This window comes from Podarcis melisellensis (genome assembly GCF_964234715.1).
Source record: "Podarcis melisellensis genome assembly, chromosome: 8".
In the NCBI taxonomy this organism is placed as follows: Eukaryota; Metazoa; Chordata; class Lepidosauria; order Squamata; family Lacertidae; genus Podarcis; species Podarcis melisellensis.
In genome coordinates, this window is record NC_138540.1 from 64,306,396 (window position 1) to 64,320,108 (window position 13,713).

At 46.4% G+C, this 13,713-nt stretch overlaps 1 protein-coding gene across 1 annotated transcript in view; it reads left to right on the top strand.

The window, feature by feature from the left end:
- Nucleotides 1–1,807: 1,807 nt before the first annotated feature.
- The window catches only part of MAN1C1 (mannosidase alpha class 1C member 1), a 132,742-nt gene continuing 120,836 nt past the window's right edge, over nt 1,808–13,713 (top strand). The window contains exon 1 of the mRNA XM_081921471.1: nt 1,808–4,548. Within this exon, the coding sequence (XP_081777597.1) occupies nt 3,925–4,548 (624 nt within the window). The 5' untranslated portion in view covers nt 1,808–3,924. The remainder of the gene's footprint in view (nt 4,549–13,713) is intronic.

Below are 13,713 nucleotides of genomic sequence, written 5' to 3' on the forward strand. Positions count from 1 at the left end.
TGACATCTCAACACTCCTCAATTTTACAACAATTTTTAAAATATATTTTGAATTTCTTCCAGTCCTCTTCCACTGTCTCTTTCCCCTGGTCGCGGATTCTGCCGGTCATCTCTGCCAATCCCATAAAGTCTGTCACCTTTGTCTGCCATTCTTCCAGAGTAGGTAGTTCTTGCATCTTCCAATACTTTGCCAGAAGAATTCTTGCTGCTGTAGTAGCATACATAAAAAATGTCCTATCCTTCTTTGGCACCAATTGGCCAACCATGCCCAAGAGAAAAGCCTCAGGTTTCTTAGGAAACGTCCACTTAAGGACTTTCTTAATTTCATTATAGATCATTTCCCAAAAGGCTTTAATCTTTGGGCAGGTCCACCAAAGGTGATAAAAGGTACCGGTGTCACATGTTTCTGTATGTCATCAACATATTGATGGCAGTGCAACCCAAAGCTTCGAATGACATCCCCTCCCCAAACATGGATGAGAAAATGCAATGGAAGCAGCAGCATTGTACCTATAATAGTGTATTTGAGGGAATGTCTGCCCAAATTCTGTAAGAAAGTTTACCCTATTCCAGACAAAGAAATGTCATGTAGATATACGGATGAACGTCTTCCTTGAAAAGAGCAGACAGTTTGAAGTATGTAAAGCAGAGGTTATCCACCTTTCTGCTGAAGCAGTTTACAATTTTAGAGGACTAAAACAAATGATATAACATTTAACGTTAGGGGAGGGGCAGTCCAGCAGGAGCAGACCCTGATGTTGTCTGTGGCTGGCTGCCTCCCCCCTCCTCACAGAGCATATGGTGTCTGTGGACCCTGTGGGGGAGGAGGGGACAGTCTGGCTGGAGCAGGTCAGATGATGTCTGAGGTGTAGACCCACAAGATCTGGAGGGCCCAGCGTTGGCTATCCCTGATTCAGTTCCCTAACCTAATAAACAGTTGACGACAGCACTTGCAGGTTTTCATTCTTTTTCTGTGACCCTACAAAACCAAATAACGAACAACCTAATTGGTTCTGTGTGGCAATTTTTTGCCATTAAGAACAGCATGTGTAATATGAGAACGCTTCGGCATAATCACAAAACTGATCTGCAAATAGTGCAACAACCCCAGCTAGCCTCAAACTGGCGTTGCCAGCGCGGCATATTGAGAAATTGATTTTTAATCCAAACCATTTTATTACACACGTTTCCGAGAAAATGCATTGCGACATAATTAGCCATTGTGGACTGGGAGGAAATGGACTCTAGTTCTGGAAATCGTATCCCACAGGGCGTGTGTCAGCCTTTAAGGTGAAACCAGACTCTGCTGTGTTTATTAGATATGCGGCTCTTACATGAAAAAAAAAGAGGCACGCCCCGACACGTGTCTGCCTCCTTCTCAAGACGGCCATCCACCCGCTCCCACCCCCGCGTAACGCTCTGCCGCCCTCTCCAACGATCTGAAGTATCTCAAGCCAATCAAAACGGGAAGAGCTTGCCAACCAATAGCGTACGAGGCGGAGAAGAGCCAGCCGGCCGCTGTGGTAAACAATAACGAGAGGGAGCTCGTGCCTGAGCGATAGTCCTGGTGCGCCAATCAGTCGGAGAGTAGCCACGCATACCGGTCCAATAGTGGGAGGGGAGGCGGGAAGAGGGGGAGAAGCGCGCGCCAAAACCAGGCAGCGGCGGCGACGCGCGCGTTCTCTCTTCCTCTCGAGGGGAACATCAACCGCTGGGAGGGGCGTGGCCTGCGAGGGGGAGGGTGTGCGAGCCAGGCGGAGCCCACGCGCGGAGGCGGGGCCGGACCGGAGGAGGCGGGGCCGGCTGGAGCAGGAGCTGCTGCTGTCGCAGTAAGAGCGGAGCTGCGGAGGGGGCAGCAGTAAGTGCAGTCCAAGGCTGGCCAGCAGCGCTGTTTGGATCTCCAGGAAAGATGCGAACTGGCAGCCGCTTCGGCAGGGCTGTAATTGCGTTTGATGAGCCTGGTGCAGTTAGGAGGAGGGAGGTACCGAACCTGTAATTCTTGGATGGGAAGCGCGAGAGAGGCCCGCTGCCTCTGGGGAGCTCGCCTGGCAGCAGCCTTATTTAGTGGGCACTTAGACCCATTGGCAGCGAGAAGCGAGCAAAGGCAGAAGCAGCCTTTTCTCTCCGCTTTCCCAACATCTGTGCCCAGACAATAGCAAGACCAGAAGGGAGGCAGCGATTTCAGAGACTTCAGTGCCTGAAGGACCGAGACAGAGTCTGGGGCTGGGAGCTCAGGCAACCAACTGTCCGCCCAGCCCTATAATGAAATGCACAATTTCCCTCCCATCCTCTAGCTTTCTCAAACCGAAGTGTGGATCTCCGATTAGAGCTGTGGATCTCTAGTGTACTGTATTCTCTCGAGGCTTTTTTTTTAAAGAGACAGTTGCTTCCATCCAATGAACAAGAAAGAAAAAGTTGTGAATCGTTTCTTCTCTGGGGAGGAGGAGAAGGAAGGAGGAGCCACGAAAGTCGGGATGCAGTTTGCCAGACGGTCATAAAAAGAGAAGAAAGCAAGCAAACAGCTACCCGACGACGTTTATTTTAAAAAAGAAATTACTCTGCATTAGGTGCATTTGCTTGCAAGCTAAGAAGGAGATTCCCACGAAGTCTTACCTAGAGACGAACAAGAGGGATATTAGCGATAGTTTGATTCCCCCCTTTTTCTTTTATTCCCTCCGCCCCATCCAAACCCCTCCTCTGGCCTTGTGGATCCTCCCCTTTTCTTTTTTCTTTTTGGAGGGAGGAGGAGGAGATGAACGTTCGGCTTTTCCCTAAACAGCCGGCCGATTATTGCCAGAAGAACCCGATCTGGGAAGCCTCGAGGATGCGGCTTGCAACAGACGAAAGCTGATGGTGAGTCCGTCCGGGAAAAGAGCGAACGAGAGAGGCCGGGCTGAAGTGGATGGAGAGAGAAGGACGGAGGGGGGCTTGCAGACAACGCCGCGCTTGGGACCAGCCGATCGCGCCCCCCGTGCGCAACAGCTCCCTTGTGCAGAGCGCGCCAAGCTCCCGCTCCTTTCCCTGCAGAAATGCTGCATCATGAACCCATCACCCATCCGGATCTGCCCCTGAACCAGACAGAGAACAGCACCCCTGGTGCTTAATAGCAGCAGCAGAAAGCAAGGAGGGAGCAAGCAAGGCGTGGACGAAGTAAAGGGAAAGAAAAAGAAAGATCCGCCAGATACCCCCCTCCCTTTTTGTCTGGCCAGGGCTGCCTCCATCTGCTGTCTCAGGACCCCTAAGGAGGCAGCGATGCCTCGGCCGTAGCCTTCGTGCCAGAAGGGGGAACTCCTCTTACAAGCGTGTGCGCGAAGAGGCGGCAGGAGGGCAGGCAGGAAGAGGAGGCTGCTTATCTCTCCGCTGAGCATCTCGTCAAGCAACTCCTCAACTTCTTGCCCGGCTGGAAGAGCAACCCGGAGCAGTTGCTGCAACTTCTCCCAGGGACAAGGGCTGCAAAGCAGAGTGGGACGGGGGCAAAGAAGCGCGCCCGGGTGGGTCCCTCTCTGCCTCTGTTCCTGGGGTGTCTAGTCTAGACTGAGACACGTGTCCTTTATCGAAGAAAGCCAATTTTTAACTCTAGCTCGGGAGAAGCGCGCATTTTCACACTCCTTCACCACCACCCTTTATTATAATTATTTTTACAACCGGGATTTTTTATTTTATTTTTTAAGTCTCTGGATGGATCCACTCAACGGAGCAGGGCGCGCATTTTTATTAAGCATATAGCTCTCTCCTCTGCTCTGAGACAGCTGATCCCAACCACCCGCCCTTTGATCCCGCCCGGCAGGTTGCTCGGGTCGCCTGTCTGACGCCCCGCTGGGGTTGCTGCTGCCGCCGCCGCCCTCGCAGCCTCCTCGCGCCGGGTCCGGTGGCTTCGATCCGGGGTGGCTTCGCCGCCGCTGGTGCCGGGCCTTGCGGAGCGCCCATGCTGCTGCTGCGGAAGCTGCCGGGCATGCCGGGCTGGCCGCCGTCGGCGCTGGGTCTGCGGCTGCCGCAGAAGTTCCTCTTCCTGCTCTTCCTCTCGGGCCTGCTCACGCTCTGCTTCGGGGCCCTCTTCCTGCTGCCGGACTCTTCCCGCTTCAAGCGCCTCTTCTTGCCCCGCCGAGGGGGCGCCGGTGACGCGGGCGGGGACTTGGACGGGCTCCGCAGCCTCACGTCGCCGCCGCCACCGCCGCCCGGGGCCGACCCTGGCCGCCGCCATGCCGCCCCCAGCCCGCCCAACGCCGCCGCCGCCCCGCCGCCGCCTCGTCGCCTCAGGGACCCCAAACTCCCCCCCGCGCAGGCGGCGGCGGTGATGGAAGCCGCCGCCGCCACTTCCTCCCGCCGAGAGCGCCTCAGCCCGCTCCACCGCCAGGGGCCGCCCGGGGAGAAGAAGGCGGCGGGAGCGGGAAGCGGCCCCGGCAGCGCGGCCCCGCTCCGGCAGACGAGAGCCCCGTTCCGCTTCGACTACGAGGTCTTCCGCCGCAGCCTCCGCCACCCGGTGCTGGGAAGGAGGAAAGGCGGCACCGAGGACCCCGAGAACCGAGTCCGGCGCCTGAAGCTCAAGGAGGTGAGTGAGGAGGCGCTTCTCCATCTCCCCGCTCTGCACACACAAACACACGCTTGCTCTTGGCATCATTTTCCTCCCATGCATTTCCTCAGGTTTTGCCGCCTTCTGAATTCAATTTCTGTTCACTACTTCATTAATTAAGATGCTATCAATGGGAACGGTTCTTTTAGCAGAGTGCCTGAGAAATGACAGGTCCCTGCCCCAAAGAGCCTAAGTGCTCTAAACCAGGTATCTTCAACCTTTTCAGACCCAGGACCCACTTTTCACCCAAGCGTGTGCATGGGGACCCATTTCTTAATCTTTCCCCATCTGTTATCATGGTGGTACTGCTCCCCTTGCGACCCCCCCTTGGACCAGGCAGTGACCCACCAGTTGAAGACCAGTGCTGTAAAATGTGTCCTAGATGAGGGTAGTCAGTATGGTGCTGTCAAGATACAACTCCCATCATCCCTGACCATTGGTCATGCTGGCTGAGGCTGATGGGAATTGAAGTCCTCCACGCCTTGAGAGCACCATGTTGGCTACCCTTGCCATAGACAGGGATGAAACAATTCCTTTGGTGTGGAAGCTCTGCTTTTGAATCCTGCATAGCTGATTAACGTGAAATGGCTTTCTGACTATGTTCAGAGGTATGGTTTTCCATCAGGGCTGCACCTTTTGCATACTGGAAATAGGTTGCAGGGCTGAACCCTGGCTCAAATACATTCCACCTTCATTTAGTATTGTATAGCACCCTCTTCCTTAACCCCTTTTGGTTACCTCTCCACAGCTCCCCTCTGTCCCCACACCTCCATCTTATCTTTTGAGTTCATTCAGAATTAATCTGGAATTGTTACTACTGTATTAAGTTGCTCTGTCTTCACAAGTGTTTACATGGATTAGAGTTCCTCACTTTGCCTCATAAGCATGTGTTGAAAGGGTGGGAACAACAGACTGGCTTGAGACTGCAGTCTTAAATCCACTTATCTGGGGAGTAAGTAAGCCCCATTAAAACTTGGAGGGATGTGTGTAAAGCATATCGTGCTGTAAAGCATATAACTTGGAACAACTTCAGATGTGACTTTAACAGGTAATGCGCTGCAGACCTGTGTTATGTCTGTTGGTCTGCTAATGCCATCATCTTTGAAGTGGGGACACACATTGGTTTTTCAACCATGAAGGTGTATGCTGAAAAGCTGGAGATCTCTGAAGCTCTGTGCAGTGTGTATCTGTGATGTACCTGATTTAAAACATGTTGAAGACTACAGGTTCTAGAGAGTGTGTGCAACATGGGGTTGTAATGCATAGCTGTTAAAATTGTGAAGTGGCTTGCAAAAGGCATGTTGAGTGATAAGTATGCATCATATCTTGAGTACTGTGCTTTTCTCATCATCATCATTATCCCCTTCCTTGGGTTATGCCTTTCACCCCATTGCCTCTTTAGGCTTCTATTAACTGCCCATTAATACTCCTTTTGTCCACTCACCTTTTTCATGTTCCCAATTCCTTCCTTGTATTCAGCATTTTTTGACTGCCTTATTCCTCTCACACACTACCCTTCATTCCTCCCCCCTCATGTTTCCACTTAACCACTCTTTCTCTGTTCTGACTTACCTTCCATTTTTGCTCTCAATGGCTTTTTCAATTACTCTTTCATGCTTTCTCAATTTGTCTCTTCTTGCTCCCTTTTAGCTGCTCCTTTGCATGTTTACTCACAAGTAAGCCCCACCACTCTGGGATTTTCTCCCTGTAACCCTGCATAATAGTGTAGCCCTGCAGTACCAGCCCTTATGCATGCTTATTTAGAAGTGCCACAATATTTAATAAAGCTTACACCCCAGTAAGTGTGTTTAGGATATTGTACGGCTTAATTACTTTCTTCACTTCCCCTTATCTCTCCCCTCCCAGCATTCATTACCCCAGTGTTTTCCATTACACATTCTTTTTCATGATACAATGTTATATATACATAATATTAAACACACAAATACCTTTTTGCAACCTCAAGTCAAACCTTTGTACAGTAATATATTTTGTTTCTAGGAATTGACTACAGTAGTGTACATATTGTTTGTGTTGTATACGTGTGATAAAGCATGCAGATTTTGCATAATTTTTTTTAAGCCTACTGTTGAAGCTGAGTGATGTGTTAGCACTAGAAGTGTGGCATATAAAGAATAAATAAATATAATTCCCATCTGTTACACAATGTATTGTGTATCATATGTGAGCATGGCACACAAAAATGCACTCTCTAATATTTTGCTTCTTTTGTTCTCCTACCCTCATTTCAAAACTTCATGTGCCATATTAACACACAATATGAACTAATCCCTTCTCATTATGAACTAATTCCCTTTAGTTAGTGAGCCCCTCAAAGTTGCTGTTCATTTATGTATTTTTTCTTACAGTGTCACCTGTCAATTCTTTGTTATCTCATGCTGTCTTGTATACAAATAACAGTTTTTCAGGTAATATAGTAGAGCTTATGGTGCACACATGCATTTTTAAATTCTGTTATTTGTTCCTGGTGAAACAGGCTTTTGAAACACAACAAAAGCCTGTTAAACCTATTTAACCATAAATTAGCATGACAGAAGCGGTTAAAATAGAGATACTTGCCCAGTATATATATTATCAGACTTTTTGAAAACTTATCTGGATATAGCTATAGCTAGTCTGTTATATTGGTTTGGTCCTCCTTCAGTTCATGTTTCACCAGGATCCCTGTGTGTGTTTCACCAACATTCCCCCATTATTCTTGTATTGCATTTTTTCTACTGATCATTCTGGCTTTTTAAATACCTTTCCTGTGGTTTTATCCATCCCTGCTTCTGCCACCCATCTACTTCTACTTTCTTCTCTTCAATACCAGATTGAGATTCCTTTTCTGGAGCTAACTTAGCACTCAGCCCTTTGAAAGCACATGTCCCCTTCACCTCTCCTCTTTGCTTTCCCATAGAGCAGATATGAATGAATTCTAATAAGCTGGTAGCAGGACACAATAAGATCAAACTGTGTAAAGAGACTCTCTGGTTGGGTCTTCGGGGGGAGAACACTGTAGAAATTGAAATGGCTCTTGGGAAATGGTGGAAGTTTGGTCAATTGAGATGCATGAAACCAAAACTTGATGAAGTGTTTGAAATAGATAGGGTGAAGAGGTCCAGAAGGTCATCCCAAGTCCAAAGTGAACCTTTTGCCTAACGATTAGATTACACCAGCCTCTCTAAGACCTGTTTCAACCTTTTCAGACCTTGGACTCATCATTAACTGCAGCTTGCCACATGGGACCCATTCCTGTATTTCATTTTGTTTTTGACGGCACGTCTTTCTACCTTTACCCCTTTCTCCTCTTGCTTTCTCGTAACAAAAATAATGCTGCTGGTATGACTCAGTGGACTTCCACTCCTCAGCTAGTGTGCAGAGGGCTGGGATGAATTGTTTGCACCTTTGTCAAAGGCAGGACACACAGCTGTAGTGCAGATGTAGGAAAAGTCAGAAATGTCTTGCTAGCTCCTTTGAACTGGAGCGGGGGACACACCTGGCCCTGAACTTGACCATCAGTGAGAACCTGTATTTGTGGCAAAACCCATTTTCTCAAAAGGAAATTTCATTTTGGCACATGTCCACCCACCAAGGTGCATGCCATTTCTGGTCAAAGCAACCCTCGATTCCCAGTGTTATAGGCAACAGAACAGACATAGATAAAAGCCCGTGGGAAGCACTTGTGTTTGACCCAGTGCGGCCTCTCTCCCTTTGTACAGTATGTTGGCACCCAGCATTTGATGAGACACAAGGAGAATAATAGACCAGATTCTACCATGTGTCTGTGCTGGATTCCGAACAATCTCTCTTGTCACGGTGGGTTTCACACGTGTAACTGAGGACAGAGATTTGGCCCAGTGCCAGCAGTGCATGCATAAAGGATTGGCTAGCAGCTTTGCAAAAGGGTGACCTAGTTAACCAACAAGCTATAGATTCAATGCAGCACTTGGGATCCTTTGGCTTCGCTGGCTTGGAGCAAACCTGAGGTTGGCAACAGATGCTAATTCATAAAGCACAGAGATGAAATGGTGCGAGCATTAATTCTCTGGATCAGTTCCTCCATCAAACATCTTTGAACAGGGAGGAAAGTCTAAATGTAGTAGAACAAAATCCAGGGTGACAAATCATGGTCGCAACACACCTTTTTATTTATTTTTTAAAAATATACAATATAAAATATTATTTCTGATTCTGAGCTTTTCGATCAAGTCTTGCAGAGAAAGCAGTGCACTAACAATAAAATTCTAATTTCTCTGCCAGGCAACCAGACAAAATGCACCCGGGGTGCTCGTTTTTCCTTACAGTCCCAGGCATAGTTGAGATTAGCTCTGCCTGCCTGTTGGACTGTTGTTAGCAGCAGGGAATTGAAAGAGGACTGCTGCCCCCCTCCCTGCCGCCTTGGCTTCTTTGACACTTGGGAGTTAAGGCTTCTCATTTGTTTCTTGCTGCATTGCAAGCTTCTGAGGCCTAGAGCATGCTGGTACAAGAGTTTCTCTTAACCACAGTAGCATTGCTTTATACAAGGCAGCACATACAAACAGGTTGAATAAATGAGTAAAGCACCTCTAAGTTAGTGGCACTTGAATCATGAAACCAGGGGTACGTGTGAATTTTCCCTAAGCATGCACCTCTAGCAATCTCCAATGTACAATCATGTCCAACATGATTATTTCCCCATAAATTAAGAGTAATCTATGCAAGGCTGCAAAAGTGCTTCACCTGATTCAGAAGAGCTGGCATCTCTGCATCTGTGATTACTTGGCACCTAACGTTGAAGGGCCTACATTGCTGTCTGTTAAGAGGTAGCTTTGAAAGCAGTGTTAATGAAGAAATGGATCCCACCCCCGTTCTTTCCAAGTAGCTCATTTTCATTCCCTTTCTCCCTTTTGTTAGTACATTTTGTTGCAGAAAACCTGTAGCTGATGTATATTCAGTGCAGCCTTAAAACAGACTTGAAAACAGGAGATACTTCTGGGGAGTTTGCATGTGGCCATTTCTTGAAGGGAAAAGGCAGCCTTGGTTTCTTTTGTGGATGGGTGCAGAATGTGAATCCTACTTGTAGAAAGTGTTGCATCTCTCTTCCCCACCAGAAAAAAAGTTATTGTATTCAAGTTTTTGTAGCATAGGAGGAGATCAGAAGTAAGCTTGGTTGTACAGAAGTTGTCTACAGGTGTGACTCGCTAAGTACAGGTCTAAAGTTGATGTCTTCCCTGCCCCAGATCCAGGCAAATTCATCTGGTTACCCCCCCCCCCCCAGGATTTGAAGCTATAGCTCCCCCTGTTGCCTCACAATCCTTTGGGGACAAAGATGCAGCTTCTGTCCTGGAAACTGACCTGATAGTTACATCTGTAATGACTCTGCTGCAGTAACAGAATTTGGTGTAACATATGCTATATTCTGAATACATTGAAATAATGTATGGGTTAATTAATAGGACTGCGGTATTTTAAATAATCTCCAAATATCGCATTCTATCATTCTGGTTTTAACCAGATCTTTGAGTGGCTTACAATTTTAAAAATCCAGTAAAACAGGTTAGAGCACATCACATCCCAGTTCTAAGCAAGAAAATACGAAAACAGCAGCAAACGTTTAATATGAAAACAAGCAGATCAATTGGTTGTTCCTGAAAAGCCTTCTGAATCAGAAAAGCTTTTGCTGAGTTGTGTTTGTATTCTTAAAACTTACCTAATTTTCAGATACATCAAGTAGTAAAATTCAATGTAAATTATTTGTGTCGTTATAATTAAGTAAAAGTCCTGCATGTTGTTTTTAAATAACTTCATTTGTCATATTTTCAGCAGTTGGACTAGGGAGGTAACTGTGCAAAACAGGAAAAGAGGCTAGTTAAAGATAAAAAGTTGAGTTTTCAGCAATTGTAAGGACTAGAGGAAGGAAATGGAACATTGGGGTAAAGATAAAAATGTATTAAAAAATAGTGAAAATCTTTGCAGGAAAGAGAAGGCGACAGAGCTCTGTGTCTACCTTTAGGATAGATAGGAGCTGTTGATTTATTAGTGTGATGCAATTTTAGGGAGTTGCTGAGAAGACACTGAGATTGGTTGGATGGCATGTGTAAGTTGTTTCTTAGGCAATAGACATATGAAAATGCTTTTGCCAGAAGTTCTTGTGCAATGAATTGGTTTGTGACTTTAATTTCCAGATAATTCCTTTAATAGAATTTAAGAATCAGAACAAGGAGAGAGTAGCAATGAATCTGGAACATTTTCAAATGCAAGTTAGCAATGCTTCACATTCTTTTATCTTCTTTTTTTTTAAAGCCCCTGAAATGTGTACATGTATATTTAAAGTTGGGTGTGCATGTTGACAAGTCAGAATTTACTAATGTGTACCATATAGAAATTTTATTTTATTAATTAATTTTTAAAAATAAAATTTTTATCTTCCATTCTTCCCACAGGAACTCAGGGTGGTCAACTGCCAAGCAGTAGAACAGGACAATTTAAAATACAATAAAAACCCATTTAAAGCATTTAAAAACAATAATAAGATCTAAAAACATGTAAAAACAGTCACATATTCTCACAACTCTTCTTTTCAAGGTTGACAGGAACAGCTTCTTTCACTCTCAAATGCCTGGGTGAACAGGAATGTGTTTAACTTCCTTGTGAAAGTAATTAATGAAGAAGACAGAGGTACCTTACCAGGGAGGGCATTCTAGAAACAGGGAACCACTACCAAGAAGGCCCTGTCTCAGATCAGTGGCACAATTAACAGGGCCTCCCCTGCTGATAATAGGACCTGAGATAATATTGGGAAGCATCTTTTAGATATTTGGGTTCCAGGTAGTTTATGTCTTTGGGATTATCTGCTGCTTCTTGCTGTGTTTACATTTAGTTCTAAGTCTAGGTTTGCTGCTGGATAATGGGTTAAACAACCACAGCACTGTTTAATGCTCATTCCTATACTGATTTAGGGAAGGGTTCAGGGGTTTGTCAACACCATCAGGATGCAAACATGGTTGCATCGGGGCTGGGGGGGGGGGGACTTGATAAGTTCAAGGAATTCCAGGGACAACAGTTGGGCCATTCAGTTTATTCATCAAAAATAATTATTGGAGTTGTCATGAAATCTTGTATCTCCAAAGAAAGTAAGTTGAATTGAGAGCCCTTAAACCACGGGTGTCAAACACAAGGCCCGCGGGCCGAATCCGGCCCACCAGACCGGCCGCCAGCCTTCACCTTTTATTCTCGCTTTTTTTTATATACAAGAAAGCCGCCTCATCAGCGCATGGGCGGCAGCCTACAAGCCAGAGAACATCTGCCCTCTAGTGGCGCCGGCCGTTCTACACAGGAAACCTCCACTTTACATGCATTCAGGAAACCTCCACTTGTTTTTATATTCAGCGCATGCCATCCTGTGATGTGACAGATCCAACGGCTGCCTGAACCCTTCTCTCCTGTACTGTAAGTCCTACAGATAAAACTGGCCCTTTGAGGGTGACCAAACTGCTGATGCGGCCCCCAATGAATTTGAGTTTGACACCCCTGCGTTAAACTTTCTGGTGTTTATTGACTAGCCCCCCCCCCCATCTTGAAAATGTAACCAATCTGAGGATGAGGTGAGTTTCAGTTGTATTTAACTTGGAGTAAATAGGCTAGCTCCAGGTTTCAGACAGCCTCCTCCCTCTAGCATTCCCAGAAGAGGGCCTGCTGTAAAGTGTCCTCTGCCTCCTGAAACATTTGCAGATGGTTACAAGATGTAGGACTTTCTCAGTAGTGGCAGCCCTTTTACAGGTAGGTCCACCTGACTTCCATGTATGGCAGGCATGTGGAGCCTTTGGATCTCCAGAAGTTGCTGAACCACAACTCCCATCAGCCCTAGTGAGAATACCTGATGGCCAGGGATGGTGGAAGTTGTAGTTCAGCAACATCCGGAGGGCCCGAAGTATCTCACACGTGATATATGGAATAGGTGTATGTGAATGAAGAGCCTTTCTCTCTCTGAGGAAAATTAATTCTGTAAGCATTGTGCCTGTTGAGCTTTGGTTCTTTTAAAGAATAAAGCTATTACTCAGAGGCAGCTTCTTTAACATGGCACATTGCCCCCAAAAAATATTCATGCAGTGGCTTTCTGGGGACTGTCCCTGTAGGGTCCCACTCCTATACTCTTGGCCTTCTATCAGCCTGGACACTAACGAGTTCTGGAGATCTTTTGCACTTTACAATACACTTTTTCCTGGTTTTGATGTGAGGAGTACAGTGTACCATCAGCAAAGGTTGTAGAATTCTTGTGTGTGTGTTTCCTATAAGGGGCTCTGCAGCTGGCATGCTATTGGCAGTGATTGTTGAAGCTTTTGCTTTCAGGGAATTTGCTCTGTGCCAAACACTTCTATGTTGATTTGCCAGTTGAGGAATCCCTGAACACCTGCCAGTGTATTGTGCAGGATTCTGATGTGCTCTGTGCTCTGTTCATGCGGGGATCTTGGCAATTCTGTTGTGCCTTGCTACTGGTCCGCTGATCAGTGTGCAATACAGAACATAAGTAATGTTCTCCTTCTGCTGCAAATTGCCAAGAAAGATTGGCAGAGGTAGCAAGGAGTCTTTGAGGAATACTGTTATAACATCACTGAGGAACTTTGATAAACTTTCAAGGACCCCCAAGTTCCCTGGAATACAATTTGCCAATGCAATTCCTGGGCTTCGTATTTGGCCACAGGAGGGGGTACTTTGCACTTTATTAATTTGGAAAGTTGCTTTTGGGAAAACTTTCTGTACATTGGTTTGCACATAATGGTCCACAAATGATAAACCATAGGGGGCTACAGGCTGAAGTTCAGTACAAACAGCTGTTAATGTTTATTAAAAGTGAATATATTGTAGCCATGATTTTAACGTAGTAGGAGAGTCAGAGTTGTGTAGAAACGGCAATATCAGGCACAGAATTCAGCCTCGGTATTTTTCCCTCCTTCCTTCCTTCCTTAAAACAAGTTTCTGGCCCTTATAATCATGCAGCTCTGTTTGAAAGGCTGTGGACCATACCTGGTGAAATTTCAGAACATCAAGGAGAGGAGATGTACTTTGTCATAGAGCGCACAAAGAATTCACATACTCAATCCCTGGCAACTCCAGTAAAGGATCATAGGGAGCAGAAGTTGTGTCCGTCAGACCTGGAGAACT